The 15,683-nt window shown below is 38.0% G+C and overlaps 3 protein-coding genes across 4 annotated transcripts in view; 1 reads left to right on the top strand and 2 right to left on the bottom strand.

Moving 5' to 3' along the window:
• The window catches only part of LOC134814516 (glycine N-methyltransferase-like), an 84,080-nt gene that overhangs the window by 33,319 nt on the left and 35,078 nt on the right, over positions 1–15,683 (top strand). The window lies entirely within an intron of this gene.
• On the bottom strand, positions 2,891–7,503 carry LOC134814522 (SID1 transmembrane family member 1-like). The gene is made up of 7 exons (XM_063822679.1): positions 7,349–7,503; positions 6,706–6,861; positions 6,403–6,574; positions 6,145–6,248; positions 5,894–6,009; positions 5,021–5,129; positions 2,891–4,821 (listed from the first exon to the last, which is right to left on the bottom strand). Exons 1-7 carry the CDS (start codon positions 7,422–7,424, stop codon positions 4,664–4,666), a joined length of 891 nt encoding a protein of 296 aa, XP_063678749.1. The 5' UTR covers positions 7,425–7,503; the 3' UTR covers positions 2,891–4,663.
• The window catches only part of LOC134814515 (SID1 transmembrane family member 1-like), a 56,866-nt gene continuing 48,629 nt past the window's right edge, over positions 7,447–15,683 (bottom strand). Inside the window, exons 10-18 of the mRNA XM_063822667.1 lie at positions 15,398–15,493; positions 14,526–14,580; positions 14,092–14,220; positions 13,957–13,992; positions 12,914–13,027; positions 12,705–12,795; positions 8,024–8,227; positions 7,740–7,820; positions 7,447–7,525 (exon numbers count right to left, since the gene is read on the bottom strand). Coding sequence (XP_063678737.1) covers positions 7,524–7,525; positions 7,740–7,820; positions 8,024–8,227; positions 12,705–12,795; positions 12,914–13,027; positions 13,957–13,992; positions 14,092–14,220; positions 14,526–14,580; positions 15,398–15,493 — 808 coding nt within the window. The 3' untranslated portion in view covers positions 7,447–7,523. The remainder of the gene's footprint in view (positions 7,526–7,739; positions 7,821–8,023; positions 8,228–12,704; positions 12,796–12,913; positions 13,028–13,956; positions 13,993–14,091; positions 14,221–14,525; positions 14,581–15,397; positions 15,494–15,683) is intronic.

Genomic DNA, 15,683 nt, shown 5'->3' with positions numbered 1-15,683 from the left:
TGCAAATTTTGCTGACATGCCAACAAAATTAACTTGCTCAAAATATCCAAAAAAACATGGTTTTTTGGCCTTTTTTTGGCCCAAAAATCGGTTTTTTGCGATTTCGACCGCACTAACTCAGTCCAATCATCTTGAAACCACTTTTAATCGATTCAAAAATATCGATCAAAAATACGTTTAGTGTATCTGGGGTCCCTAGCGTATCATGCAGACAATGCCCGTAAGAGCCTCTACTAATGTAAATACTACTGTACTTGTAGTTGTACTACGACTAAGACCAGGGCCTTTTCACAGGATTTTTTAAAAATTTGGTAGGTTATAAACCTACAAACTAAAATACACTTTGTACTTACAACACACACACACATTGTATCACGTGGTGACCCCCACGGTCGTTTCACTATAGTGTTCACTATAGTGTTCACTATAGTGTTCACTATAGTGTTCACTATAGTGTTCACTGTAGCGTCTTCGACGCTACAGGGGGAGCCGCGCACTTCGTGCGCGGCGGGTCATACAACGTATGACAACACACACACACACACACACACACACACACACACACACACACACACACACACACACACACACACACACACACACACACACACAACATTTAACGGATGTTACTCGTCTAAATTTCTTCGAAGTAGCGCGCACCGCTTTCTTCTCGTGCCCGGGCCAGATCATTATGATTAACAATGGTCAAACACAACATATGATTGATATAATTATACTTCGTGACAAGTAGCAAAATTTAATGTAAAAACGCAAGACGTACCGGTGAGCATTCCACTTCCAGTATTGATTCACGATATCAATCCTTCTTGACCATTGTTAATAGGTAGTGCGCCATCGACAGTGAGCCGCGCGTGCCGACTGTGGGATGGTTTTTTAGCGCTAATTTCGGCCAGCACAATTTTCTTCAAACAAATAAATATTAAGTATTCTTCCCGACCTCCGATTGCAACAAAAATTGGTAAGCTTACTCATAGACTTACAAGAAATGTGTCCGAAAAGTTTAAAGCATATCCAACCATCAATCATTATGTTACAGCTAAAAGCAGCGTATTTTGCCCCATTTTGATCACTATATCAACTAGACTCTGATATCCACCAAATTTTTCGGACAGTTGTAAAAGCCCTATTGGAAGATCGTCACCAATTTTCAGAATGATCTCATTCAAGGAACTGAAGATATATCCAAATAATACGACAAAAATCAACGAATTTGGTCAAATTTGGTCAAATTACGCGACTTTTACAGCTAATTTTGCTCCAAAAGCCGCGCACCATCAAATATGGCACCTAGGCAAAACTCACTGATCTTTCCAAAAAGGTATAACAAATTTGGTATTGTCGAAATTCTCACAGTCTCTAGAAAACAATGGTACACAAATTTTTAAAATCCGAGCAAGTTTATTTTTATGGTGCACCTCCTATTGTTAATGATCTGGATCTGGCCCGGCGCGCGCTACTAGTACTTCGTAGCTCGTTCCATTTAACATTTCGAAAAGAAAGCGGCGCGCGCTACTTCGAAGAAATTTAGACGAGTAACATCCGTCAAAATCCTTCGCATCTCGCCGATTTTGGATCTGCATACGGTTGCGAGAAGATGCGCGGCGCGGCCCAGTAGTTGGTAGTGCATAGCGCTACAACTTCCTGTAACATGTATAGTAGTAGAGCCTCTACTAGTAAGTGTACTCAGTACTACTAGCTGGCAGTAGGCCGTGCGCCATCGACCGTAAGACGCGCGCTGACCATTGATGATTAAATTGTTTTTAAACTCGTATTTCGGCCACATTATTTCGGAAACAATTTCAAAAATGTATAATACTTCCCAGATTTTCTCACTTACAACTTATATTTTACTGAACTATACTAAATTAGTTTGAACAATTTGATGGTCAGATTTTGAGTTATCAACGAATTTATTAACGGGTGATACTCGTAAAATATTTGTTTCAAATATTGTTGCGCCGAGTTGGACCGTCGACGAGTCCAACTCCAAACTCGGCGCGCGTCCTGGTAGGTTGTAAACCTACAACGAATTTATAAATATACCTATTTCATATTTTGTCAATCAAGACCTATCTCTCCGATCCCAACTAATTTAGGTTGGGTAGTTTAGTATGATTGGAAGGTCTTCAAAAATTTTCAGAATGATCTCATTTAAGGAACCAAAGTGCTAAGATTTGGAGGACTTCGCCGCTTCGACGCGAACTAGCATCGCATCGAAGTCGATCGTTGCTCTGCTTCGCAGAGCAACGATCTCGACGGATTAACATCGTCAATCAATGCTAAGATATAACAAAATAATACGACAAAAATCAACGAATTTCGTCAAATCACGCGACTTTTACCATTTACACCTACTTTAGCTTGCAAAAGCCGCGCACCATCAAATATGGCACCTAGGCGAAACTCACGGATCATTCTAAAAAGGTAAAACAAATTTTACTTCCACTTCCAGCAAGCGCTAACTAAAGAAAAAATGTTGAAGATCGACTGTAGTGATTTACTTTTAGCACGCTCAGAAACATTATTTGATGCGCAGCGCGCGCGGCCCTATATTTGATATTAATAATGCATTCCGCTACGAATGACGAATAAGAAAAGTATATGCAAAATCAGGAAAGTGAAATGATCATTATTTTATATGCATTAAGAATAGGTTGTTGATCGACGATTAAGAAAGCTGCGCTCGTTACTTTCAAGAAATTTGGACGACTGTCAAGCCAGGTTAATATTAAAGTCGTATGAACATGATTAGACCATTATCTGATTGTCCCATTGATCATCATCCTGTGTTCATCGTTACTTATACTATCATGCTCTGTTTTAGTGTAAATAGTTTGGACTTCACCGGAAAAATAATATTCATTTCTTCATATCTAAAAGTTTTATTGACTCAAATGTGAACATACAACGCAACAGTCCAAACACTAAACGGTTACAATTACATTTCTATTAGAGCCAAGATCAAGATTTTTATACTTATACAATAAGGGACGATGTAACTGTTTAGCGAACGGAAAACAAAAGTTAAAATAAGGATTGCTTCGTTTGACTAGAAGAAGCCACTTCGATCAGTCTCGTATTGGAGAAATTGGCCTTGAACACGACAAGCCATGACCCGAAGCAATCCTTTAGCTTTGTCAAATTACTGACTGTACATACTCATATTTGATACTATTTTTGTCATTTTAAGATTTTTAGGTCTACTAAAAAGACGTATTGTTAAATATTTTCAGCTACCATATTATATTTATTAACTGTAGGAACGAATAATGGGTCGTTCACATATTACGTAATCAGTCGAGGGGGGGGGGGGGGGGGGGGGGGGGGGGGGGGGGGTTCCAAATAATTACGTTAGTGTCATTTTGACACAATAGCCATGTGTAAAACTGATTACGGGCGGGGGTAAAAATGTTCGAAAAAGTGATTAGGTAAAATGCGAACGACCCCTAACTGAGATCGTGGCTGGGGTCAACTTCAAGATTTATTCGAATCAGTCCAGGATACCCGATCTGTGAAAACAATGTTTGCCATTATATTTCCTCAGGATTTCGATCGCACACTTGTAGCGGTTAAAAATGTTTATCGTGCAATATAATTAAACCCAAACCAGGATCAGGAGATTTTAAGCGAAGACATATCTTATACTCATCTAAAATCAATCTAATCATGATTAAAAGATAGCAAATAACAGGAAAAAAATGTGAAGCACTTGTGTGTAATGAAAGCTACTGCACGTGAACGGTATGAACCTATGATTGGTTAAAAGACAAAAATCAAATTGATTCCGTTAATTTTACAATGATAATTTTCGATACGTTTTTCAAAATCTTTCAATACCAATTTAGTTTTCATTATGAATAATTCACTGGCATATCAAGAAAAAATATATAATGAACAATCAAATCTAAAAATGAAGAAATTTTTAACGTCAAAAATTTGTCCATGGTTCAAACATTATTCGCAGTCTCTGCAAAAAGTTAAATCAAATACTCCACAGTTCGCAGTCTCGCTCTGACAAACATGGGCACGCGAAGAGAAAAGCAGCGCAAATGTGACACAAGCTAGCCAATCAGCAAGGACCATGTTTACCACAACCAAACTTCATTTAAATCCCTTATCTTCGTTTGACGTGAAAAAAATACGAACGTCACCCATTAACATAAGGGGAAGTAATTAATTAAATAATTAACCAGACAAGCAATTTTGTATTCCAACTGCTTGATGATTTAAAGTTTGAAATAATATAAAATTCGTTCCATACGGAAAGTTGTAACAGTAATCACAAATTGTAATTCGCCAGTATATAATATCACACGCAATGATAAACGTATAATATATAATATATAGATGGGCCAAAATTGACTGTACCGCAGAGAAACAGCGACAGTAATCATACCCACTATGTATACCCTGTTGCCAAGAGCAGAAACAGCCACATTTGACTGAAACCAGCGCAGTGTGACTTACAACAACAAGATAAGACTCGAGAAATAACCCAAGTAGGAACTGTGATTATCTTGGACAAGGGAACATCATATTATTATGAAAGAGTTTATCTTACTGTTATCAATCACTGGGTATAACAGTCTGAACAATCCTGGAAACTTCCAGGTTCTAGAACATTCTACGCATCTAGAACATCCTAGAAGTAAGTGTCCTCAGTCTTCATATCCAACAAGTCATCGTCCATCAGTAAGATCATTACGTTGGTCAGGAAGATGGCTGTGGCGGACAGACAGTGCCACAAGTCGTGACCGTCAATAAAACCGCCCAAACAGGCGCGGTTCAAACATCGGGATTCTGAACATAAGAAGGGGTTTACGTGACTAGTGAGGTTTTTCCTCAGAGTTAAAATGAGGATTGTTGAATAGTGATTATTGAGATACTTTGACTTTGATGTATTATATTGGAAGTAGACGAAAGCGTGATCTAATAAGTCAACCTTATCTTTGTACAATAAATATAAATAACACTTCATTGTGTTGAAGAAACAGCAAACCTGCAGGGCTAACGGAAGTGTTGATATTCTTGTAGAAGAAGAAGAAAATAAAGGATACGGCCCAGGTAAAGAAGCTCGCAGCAATTATTACAACAACATGGGTTCTCAGCTGTGGGAGAATTGTCGGTCACGTGATCAACTTTATAATTAATTGTCACGTGATTAACTTTATAATTAAATGTGACGTGATCAACTTTATAATTAAATGTGACGTTTTTCATTTTATTAATTAAATGTCGTATCAATTTATAGGTTGAATCATGACTATGGAATAAGGCACCTGCAACAACAAAGTGGTATAAAAGAACAAATTTTGGACCCCATTTTATAAAAATGTCCTCAAAACACGGCGATGTCATCATGATTTATCACGTGACGTAGCTGTAATAGAAAGCGGTGTCACGTGTTTGTAATGTGTTTGTTTGGGGACCGGTTTTTGGTACACCGGCCAATGTTTACAAAATCATATGATACATAACAATATAATTGTATTTAATATACGTGAATATTAGAATAGAAATGAAATCTTAAATTTCTATTTATTCCCTGAAATTGTTACTAAGTTCAAAATAAATTTATATGATGAAGTCTACTATAAGAATATATATGAAAGTCAGACCTGCTTCGCGAAAACTAACAGTTCTGTGTGCTAACAGATCCTGTCACGTGTTTGTAATGTCACGTGTTTGTAATGTCACGTGTTTGTAATGTCACGTGTTTGTAATGTCACGTGTTTGTAATGCCACGTGTTTGTAATGTCACGCGTTTGTAATGCCACGTGTTTGTAATGTCACGTGTTTGTAATGTCACGTGTTTTGATTGTCACGTGTTTGTAATGTCACGTGTTTGTAATGTCACGTGTTTTCAATTCACCTTCTCCTTTCTCAACACACACTTTGTAACCACGTAGTACATGATGTATATCACGATGTCGGTAGACAGGGCCACCACGTTGTACATTGTTTGTTCTGTCCAGTACCCTCCAATCGCTGCGGAACAAAATCCGTTACCAAATCGAGATATCAACTAATTTACTAATTGATCCTCTCATTTCTTTGCGAAAATGTTCCGTATTTACGTTGATTGTTCAAGTAAAAGTACCCAATGATTGAATAAAAACAAACCAGAGCCGGCGATGATTGAGGTTGCAAGGATTCCAACACCGAAGAAGCCAGCTTGGAACTTGAACTCTGGTTTACCTTTAGCTTCCTTGATCTTGTTGGACACTCTACGAGAATTGTATTGTGTAGATACAAATATTTGTAAGCTTAATACATCACTCTCGATATCTACGACATTTAAACTGCAATCGGTTCAACGACGCTCCACGGCACTATGATATTCATACGTAAAACAATTTCAAATAAAAACCGATCACTTACGAACTCCACTCTTTGTACATAGTCCAAGGGTTCATCGCACATTTTCCTAGGAAGAACAGCTGGATGGAGACCCAGAGAGTAAAGGAAAGATGGAAACCAGCGAGCAGATTCCAGGAGAGTTGTGATCCACCTAGTACCCGCTCCACAGCACTTAAAACACATACAATTATAGCTGAAATAAGGGAAATTAAAATTAAATATTAGTTATGTTAGGAGCGATTCTTTCACGGTCGATTCAACAGAAATTTTGGTAAAATAATTAAGAGTTCATTAATTAATTAAGTAATTAACAGATGAACTAACCGGGAGCGTAGTAGACAGCCCTGATATCAGGAACCCTGGATTGGTACAATTTCAGAGAGTAGTAACCTAGCAGGATCTCGATAAAGTACATATCGATACGGGAGGTGGTTTGGTTGGGGCAAACGTGGTACATCGCTGATGCTATTCCAATTATCGCTGAAATAACAGACGTTAAGTTGGATATTGTAAGCAGCTAAGAGTGCGCTTCCGAGAAGTTACCAGGTTACTAAGTTACCAGGTTATTAAGTTACCAGGTTACTAAGTTACCAGGTTATTAAGTTACCAGGTTACTAAGTTACCAGGTTATTAAGTTACCATGTTACTAAGTTACCAGGTTACTAAGTTACCAGGTTACTAAGTTACCAGGATATTAAGTTACTGACTACTGAGTTACTAAGTAACCAAAATTCTAACTCGGTTACAATCTTAGACAGGAGACATACTAAAGTTACATTTCAGGTATAAAGAGGTTTTCTTAACCTGTCTTAACTCAGATAACCACAATTGTTAGTTTACTACACAATTTAAAGTAACATAAAGTAACATAAATTAATAGCATAAATTTAAACATAAAGTAAGTAATTTAGGCTAGGTATGTACCAAATGTTACCAGTATCATGTTGAAAATAGCAAAGTCTCTTACCAGTTATAAAAGCCAGAGCGTTGAAAATAGCAAAATCATGTTTCACACCCTTCCCTATCCTGTTGATCTGCTCCATAACTTTACTCTTCTGAACAGCTAGGAACCAGAAACACACTCCGGACACCACATAGGGCAGGTTGGAGTAGACACGTGATACGTCCTGGAATGTTGTAACCTGTAGGAATGTGTCCGGGTTACAACACGTGACTTAGTCAACTTAGTCACAACTAATTACTTGATTGTAAGCAGACTCTCGTGGAATAAATAAAGCTTAAGTTCGCACCCCCTCCAAAAATCCGTACCTTGGAACCCTGTGCATGGGTCCCCCTGTCCCCCCATCCCATTTATACTGTCTACCAAATTGATTAATTAATTAATTAAAGAGTACCAGAAATTTTTCCAGCGTAAGCACATCTACTGTTAACGTAACACGCGTCAAGGTCTCCGTTCTCGGTGTGCTCCTTCAGATTACCTGAAATAAGACGCACATAAGAAGTAGATAAATTAATTTAAAGATATGTTAAAATAACAACTTTACTTCCTCGAACTATTCGTTACTGTTTGATTAATTGGAACACTCAGCTGTCCGAAACTCAAATTAATTAGTTCCTCCCTCTTCATCGCAATTAGACTTATTTTGAATAATGAAAAGTGCTCACAATACTATCCACTTACCAGTAATATCAATAAAAGTAGAATCAAAGCTGTTCAAAAAGACCAGGAGAGGAACAGAACAATGTCCAATAGTCTGAGTTATGTTCACCACCAACTCGTTTCTCTTCACTTTGTTCCAGATTCCCTTGAAGTTCAGGACTCCGTCCCCAGCAACATTTGGTCCAGCGCTTGCTCCCAGGTTGAACAAGTGGTTCAGTAGTTCATCTGAGAAGGAACCTTTATTGGAATCATTTTAAACATTTTATATTCCTGGGTGTCCAGATGATTTTGAAAATGAAAACGGCAAATTGTTCTATAATGCAGAAAATTCAGAAATATAATGACTTAAATGCGGGAAAATTATATATTTCATTGTCTAATAACAGCCGCAAAAAAAGCTTCTGTTCAAAGTACTAGGCTAATGCTGTGGTCTTAATTCGAAATTAGGTTTAATATTCTGCTCGAGGCTCGCAGTCTGAGCGTTTTTACGAGAATATTCTCCAAAAATATAATCAAAATCCTCCCTGTGATCACGGGCTTTCTAGTAGTTACTAGTCAGTAAGTAAGTAATATAAAGCATCGTCCCATATTTATTGAACACCTACGGGCGCTACGGCTGCATATTTTCAAACTTGTTTGATCCATTTTCTTCGATGAAAACCAACGACCTTGAACTCCTAAATCTCTGTTAAAACGGCAAATTGTTCTATAATGCAAAAAATTCAGAATTATAATGACCTAAATGCAGGAAAGTTATATATTTCATTGTCTAATAACAGCCTCAAAAAACTTCTGTTCAAAGCACTAGGCTAATGCTGTGGTCTTAATTCGAAATTACTTTTAAACGGTTGAGAATTTTTTTGCTAGCTCAACTATTCAGCAAATTATTTACGGTTACCCTTGGTGTGCATTTTGATTAAATCATACTGTTTGCTATAAGCGCACTTTCCAGATCATCTGCTTAACCAAGGGTGGGTTGTAACCCATGAATGAGAAGCACCAGAAACAAACGGCCATTCACTCGCATTGGGTTTCTTGTTGTTCATTTTCATTATGTAAATACTAATAGCTGTCAACTTGATTGATAATGGCCCAATGCCCATTGCATCAGTTTAACTTTAAGCATCAAGAAGGTGAAGAAAAGTGCCAATTAGCAAGAAATATGTCGTATCTGATGAACAAACAACCCCAGCCACGGGAGCAAAAGCAACCAACAGACATTACCCCCCCCGCCCCCATTGATTATTGGTTCTTTGTCTTGGTTCAATTTTTACAAAATTGCTGTAAACGTCTTTAAATTCCTTGGTTCTTGTTTTTCCATCAGTGCTTTAGCAGGGTCGATTTTTGTATGACATAACATTTATACTTTTAACTTATAATTTGTTGTTTGAAGGAAACTATGTAAACGTAGCCAGTTCAAACCCTAAAAATCATGAGATTTTACCAAAACTCCATCGCTTTATGAATACGACAAAACATCCTCCAACTATTACTTCGCCAGATGTTGGTCTTCTACAACTAACTGAATACAGAATATACGATGGCTTGGTAGCAATAGGACTCCTCTTATGCATGGTGATAGGACTTGGTTAATGACAGGTTACCAGGTTACCAGGTTACCAGGTTACCAGGTTACCAGGTTACGGTGGCTTGGTAGCAGCAGGACTCCTCTTATGTCTGGTGATAGGACCTGGTTAATGACAGGTTACCAGGTTACCAGGTTACCAGGTTACCAGGTTACCAGGTTACGATGGCTTGGTAGCAACAGGACTCCTCTTATGTCTGGTGATAGGACTTGGTTAATGACAGGTTACCAGGTTACCAGGTTACCAGGTTACCAGGTTACGATGGCTTGGTAGCGACAGGACTCCTCTTATGTCTGGTGATAGGACCTGGTTAATGACAGGTTACCAGGTTACCAGGTTACCAGGTTACCAGGTTACCAGGTTACGATGGCTTGGTAGCAACAGGACTCCTCTTATGTCTGGTGATAGGACTTGGTTAATGACAGGTTACCAGGTTACCAGGTTACCAGGTTACCAGGTTACCAGGTTACGATGGCTTGGTAGCAGCAGGACTCCTCTTATGTCTGGTGATAGGACTTCCGGGCAATTGTCTAGCTTTGAGGTACTTTCTTCAGACAGGGAAACGTAATATCTCAACCCTTCTCTACTTGATTGCCTGCTGTATAGATATAGTCTCCAGTATGATTCATATTCCAGTTCCCATATCCACATAATTAAAAATTTCCTCCCAAACCCATTTTCAGACCCTTCTGTGGCCCGCTCGCTTCGCTCGCAGCGGCTAAGTTACTTTTCCAACAGGGGCGTGCGCAGGATTTTTAGAAGGGGTGGGCGAGGAGTCGGCGCGAAGCGCCGGCTCCGAGGCTACTGCGGCAGGGGCTCGGGGCGCAGCCCCCGGAAAATTTTAACTGGATTATATGCTAAACCAATAGGATATCAATACAGAAGGTTCAAAACAGTTGATTAGACACTTGGTTATTAGTAATATTTTAAGAGGGCAGGGGGCGCAGCATCCGGAAAATTTTTAACTGGATTATATGATAGACCAATAGGATAGCAATAGAGAAGGTTCAAAGTAGTTGATTAGACACTCGGTAATATTTTGGATTCAAAACATTGGACAAATTAAAATTAAAGGTGGCACGAATTTTAAGTCATTTAGAGAGGAAAAATTTCCTCTCGATACCCAATGATTGAACTGCTCTTTGCGGACTGCAATTTTCAGTCGCTAACCAAGAAATTTCCTCTCAGATGCCAAAAATTTCCTCATTCTTCCCAAATTTCCTCCCAGATATCTGGTGGGTTTGCCAACTTTGTGGATATGGGTTCCAGTTACTGTCAATTGGTTGAACAGCAGACATCCTGGTAATTAGTTAATCACTTAATTAGTTAATTATTTAATTGGTTGAACAGCAGACATCCTGGGCTTCTAGCCAACAGAGTTTTCTGTTTGATGTGGAGTTTCTGTCTCTTCTTGCTTCAGCCGATGTCCATCTACTTGGTGATGGTAATGACCCTGGCCAGAACTATCGTCATCATCTTTCCATTTTACAAGATCAAGAAACAGCCTGTCCTTATCTCGATCATGGTGATGTTCCTGTATCATTGTACATGGAACGTAATCGACATGGTTATCCATGATGATTCCTATTCCTATGGTTTAGGATACTGCTTCGTTACCTCACAGCTGTGGATATTCGGTACCATGTTCATGATCAACTACTGTATCTGCATTGGAATCCCTCCCGCCATCGTTCTTCTTTCAGTGGTGGTTTCTACAGCAAGGCTGCACACTCATAATTTACCAGATGCTTCCCAAAGAAGAAATCGGCAGGCATCACTAACGATCATTTACTTTTCAGTGACTTTCCTCATCTGTAATTCCCTTACCTTTTTGAACGTTGTCATTTACACTTTTACCTGGTATGGAAATATTCCCCACAGTGTGATCTACAACAACAAATTCATGTTCTTTTACAGCTGGGTGATCAGCGATATCTTCTGCACTGTTCTAAATGCAGCTCTGAACCCACTCCTGTATCTGTGGAGGATGAAGGACATGAGAACATGGATAAAGAAATTCCTCCGCAGTTTCAGCACCATCAGCACTATCAGGAAGATATCAATAAGCACAGTGATATTCAATACGTTAACTCAGCGGCCATCTCAGACTGAGAGTTCGCTCTGAGAAGTAAAACAATTCAACCTTCTACTTGCAACTAAAAATACCAACAGAAATACAAAACTATTGACTGACGTATGATATAATTTCCAGCAAGTGAAAGAAGCAAATCATTTAGCAGCAGAGGAGATTAGGGCAACGAACAAATTTGAAAGTCACTGCGATTACTGATAATGTGCTACTAACACTCCTATGACAAAGCAGAGCTGTCACGTGGGGGTCAAACGTACTCAAGCAGTAGCGTATCACAACTACAGCGACAGGTAAACATAAGATAATGCAAGATAGCGAGCTGATCGTACGGTAAACGGAACTGCTGTTATCAGGCGTTTGTTTTTGGGACTACAACTTCCAGAATATGTGATGCTGGATGCTCCTATAATACCCGATCAGATAGCGGCGAGTTTCGTAAATTAGAGAGTAGGGCTATATCTCAATGGTTGCTATGGCAACGTTGAATATTACCGAAATGATTCGGTATCCCTAGTCTCGTTGAAAGTTATTTATTTTTGACACTGTTTTGTTCTATTATTTCTGAAAGTTGTTCAAAGATATGCAATCCACTCAATTTATTTATACTCTGATGTTTTGAATATTTGTTTTGACACGCGACAGCCATGCACAAATCAGCTTCAGACATGACCGTCCACCGATCATTCAGATCCCATAATCATTGTCACATGTCAAACAAATATGGCTCGCCTCCCCACCAGTATTCAATAAAATTAACTCTATTTTTGCCGGCGCAGGAGCCGATTTTGGAAAAAAAGGAATTTATTTTTTGCCAGTACCATGACCACAGGCGAAAATTCAGTTGTTTTAATCCTTTTTTCGTCTATTCTAATCGTTTTTCATTTCTTTTTAAAAATACCTGATATTTCTATGAAAAATATCAAAAATCCGTCCCAAAATCTATGAAATCTATAAAATCTCATGTCTCTGGACACCCTGAGTAAATAGTTTGAGTAACATTATAAAATGTGTGTAAATATTTTACCGGAATCCTGAGCACTAGGACCGGGTTCTTGATCACTGTTAGCTTCCGAATCCTCCTCTGGCACCCCAAACTCAACCTCTTCCAGATCAACCTGTAGGGACAAGGTCAAACACAAGGAAATATTTACAATACCTCCCAGATCAAGTGTTATCTAAATACTTTAAATTGCTAATTAAATAATAATTAACAATAATTGATGTATAATTGACCTTCTTAGGCATGTACTCCTCTTGTTTATCAAAGGGCGGAGGATCGTCCGCCACCACCAGAGCTCTGGTGTCATCAGCGTCAACCAGCTCGTCATCATCATCTACCAGCGTCTTCTGAAGGGTAAAACAAGTGTTAGACCAATCAGAGCAAAGTATCCACGGCACGTGACACAGACGAACCAATCAGAATATAGTGTTCACGGCACGTGACACAGACTAACCAATCAGAGCATAGTATTTACGGCAAGTGACACAGACTAACCAATCAGAGCATAGTATTCACGGCACGTGACACAGACTAACCAATCAGAGCATAGTGTTCACGGCACGTGACACAGACTAACCAATCAGAGCATAGTATTCACGGCACGTGACACAGACTAACTAATCAGGACACAGTATTCACGGCACGTGACACAGACTAACCAATCAGAGCATAGTATTCACGGCACGTGACACAGACTAACCAATCAGAGCATAGTATTCACGGCACGTGACACAGACTAACTAATCAGAGCATAGTATTCAAGGCACGTGACACAGACTAACTAATCAGAGCATAGTATTCACGGCACGTGACACAGACTAACCAATCAGAGCATAGTAGTCACGGCACGTAACACCGACTAACCAATCAGAGCATAGTATTCACGGCACGTGACACAGACTAACCAATCAGAGCATAGTATTCACGGCACGTGACACAGACTAACCAATCAGGACACGGTATTCAAGTTAGTGAATGATATGTAAATAGGGTATGTCATATTTTAAAGATACTTTTTAAAGCGGACAGGAGAGGAAACTCTATATTTTGATTGCTCCATCTACGATAAGAATCCGTTGATACCCCTATATTCTCAAAATTATACAAATAAACAGACAATTAGAGAACAATTAATGAGCAATCGTGAAAATTATCCATTTCTAAGATTAGAACGTGTAAAAGAGAGTTAACTCTTTCTGATCAGGTGAATAAACATTAACACCACGTGACATTACCACGTGACATTACCACGTGACATTACCAGTTGGTATCTTACCAACTCGACTTCATCCATGTTGTGAATTTCAGAAATCTAAATTATATTTCATGATAAAGAGATCTATGATAAATGTATAAATTATACACGAAAGCGAAACACCAATGTATTTTTTAAAGAACAATAAGTACTTACCACATTGCTCAAAGGTCTGATGAAGAGGAATAAGACAAGACCAGTAAGTATAACCAGGAACACACAGGTCATGATGGGGAATATCAGGTAGACACCAGTAAGAGTTTCAGGGCTTTCCGTCAGCTGTACCTGTGGGAGATCGGGTGTTAAAACCACCATAAAAAGTAATGTAACACTACCATTATATATACGGTAATGTGCAAAACGCTTGTCGTGGTGATTGAAGGATAAAAGAGAGGTAAATGATAAATCCCGCTATTATCACTAGTATCACTAGTATCACTATTATCACTATTATCACTATTATCATTATTATCACTAGTGTCACTAGTGTCACTATTATCACTATTATCACTATTATCACTATTATCACTATTATCACTATTATCACTAGTGTATAAAGACAGGAGTCTATTTTCAGAACAGTATTTTACCTGTACAGACTTAGTTCTGCCGTTATTAACGGGATGGTCCATATCTGATGTGCACCTGTAATAAGTATAGTTTTAAGTATAGTTGTAAGTATAGTTGTAAGTATAGTTGTAAGTATAGTTGAAAGTATAGTTGTAAGTATAGTTGTAAGTATAATTGTAAGTACAATTGTAAGTATAAGTGTTGTAAGTATAGTTGTAAGTATAGTTGTAAGTATATAGCTGTTGTAAATATAGTTGTAAGTATAGTCGTAAGTATAGTTGTAAGTATAATTGTAAGTATAAGTGTTGTAAGTATAGTTGTAAGTATAGTTGTAAGTATATAGCTGTTGTAAATATAGTTGTAAGTATAGTTGTAAGTATAGTTGTAAGTATAGTTGTAAGTATAGTTGTAAGTATAATTGTAAGTATAGTTGTTGTAAGTATAGTTGTAAGTATAGTTGTAAGTGCAGTTGTAAGTATAATTGTAAGTATAATTGTAAGTATAATTGTAAGTATAATTGTAAGTATAAGTGTTGTAAGTATAACTTTGAAAGTAGTTGTAAAATGTAAGTATAGCTATAGTAGTAACTCCAAGTGAGAATGAGAGGTTTATTTTAATATTATATGGAAGGGACGAAATTTTTTGCATTATGTTAAATCAGGGAATAAATAGCACACATTTAAGTGCTAAACAGTCATTAATTAACTATGACAGGATTGTAACAACTAACAAGGAAGACTGTGCAGTGTGCACCATGTAGCAGAAGCTGCTGTCCAATGAAACAATATTCTACAATACATAATGTATATATATGTATATTATGCATATGTACATAATACATATATATATATATATATACATAATGTTTATATAATATAATGTAATAACTTACTTCCAATCGTCGGGGTAGACGTCAATAACAACGAGGAAACCATCCTTAACATCCTTCAGTCTCTCGTCGTGCTTTGATACCGTGATAAACGCTTGTCTGAATAGGTCATGGTTTTTAGGTGTATGTTTTTTAAATCGGTCATTTGTAAATTTATCGGATATCCCAGCGGTTAAGCTCCTATTAAAAATTAGCCATATTCCCATAAAATGGGAATATTAATTCATCTCCGGTTCCCTACTTAGCTAAGAAATTAAATATATCGATCGATTTCAATTAATTTACGATC

Source organism: Bolinopsis microptera, chromosome 4 (genome assembly GCF_026151205.1).
Source record: "Bolinopsis microptera isolate Bmic1 chromosome 4, MBARI_Bmic_1.0, whole genome shotgun sequence".
NCBI lineage: Eukaryota > Metazoa > Ctenophora > Tentaculata > Lobata > Bolinopsidae > Bolinopsis > Bolinopsis microptera.
The sequence above is the reverse complement of the archived record's forward strand: the minus strand, read 5'-3'. Positions and strand labels throughout refer to the sequence as shown.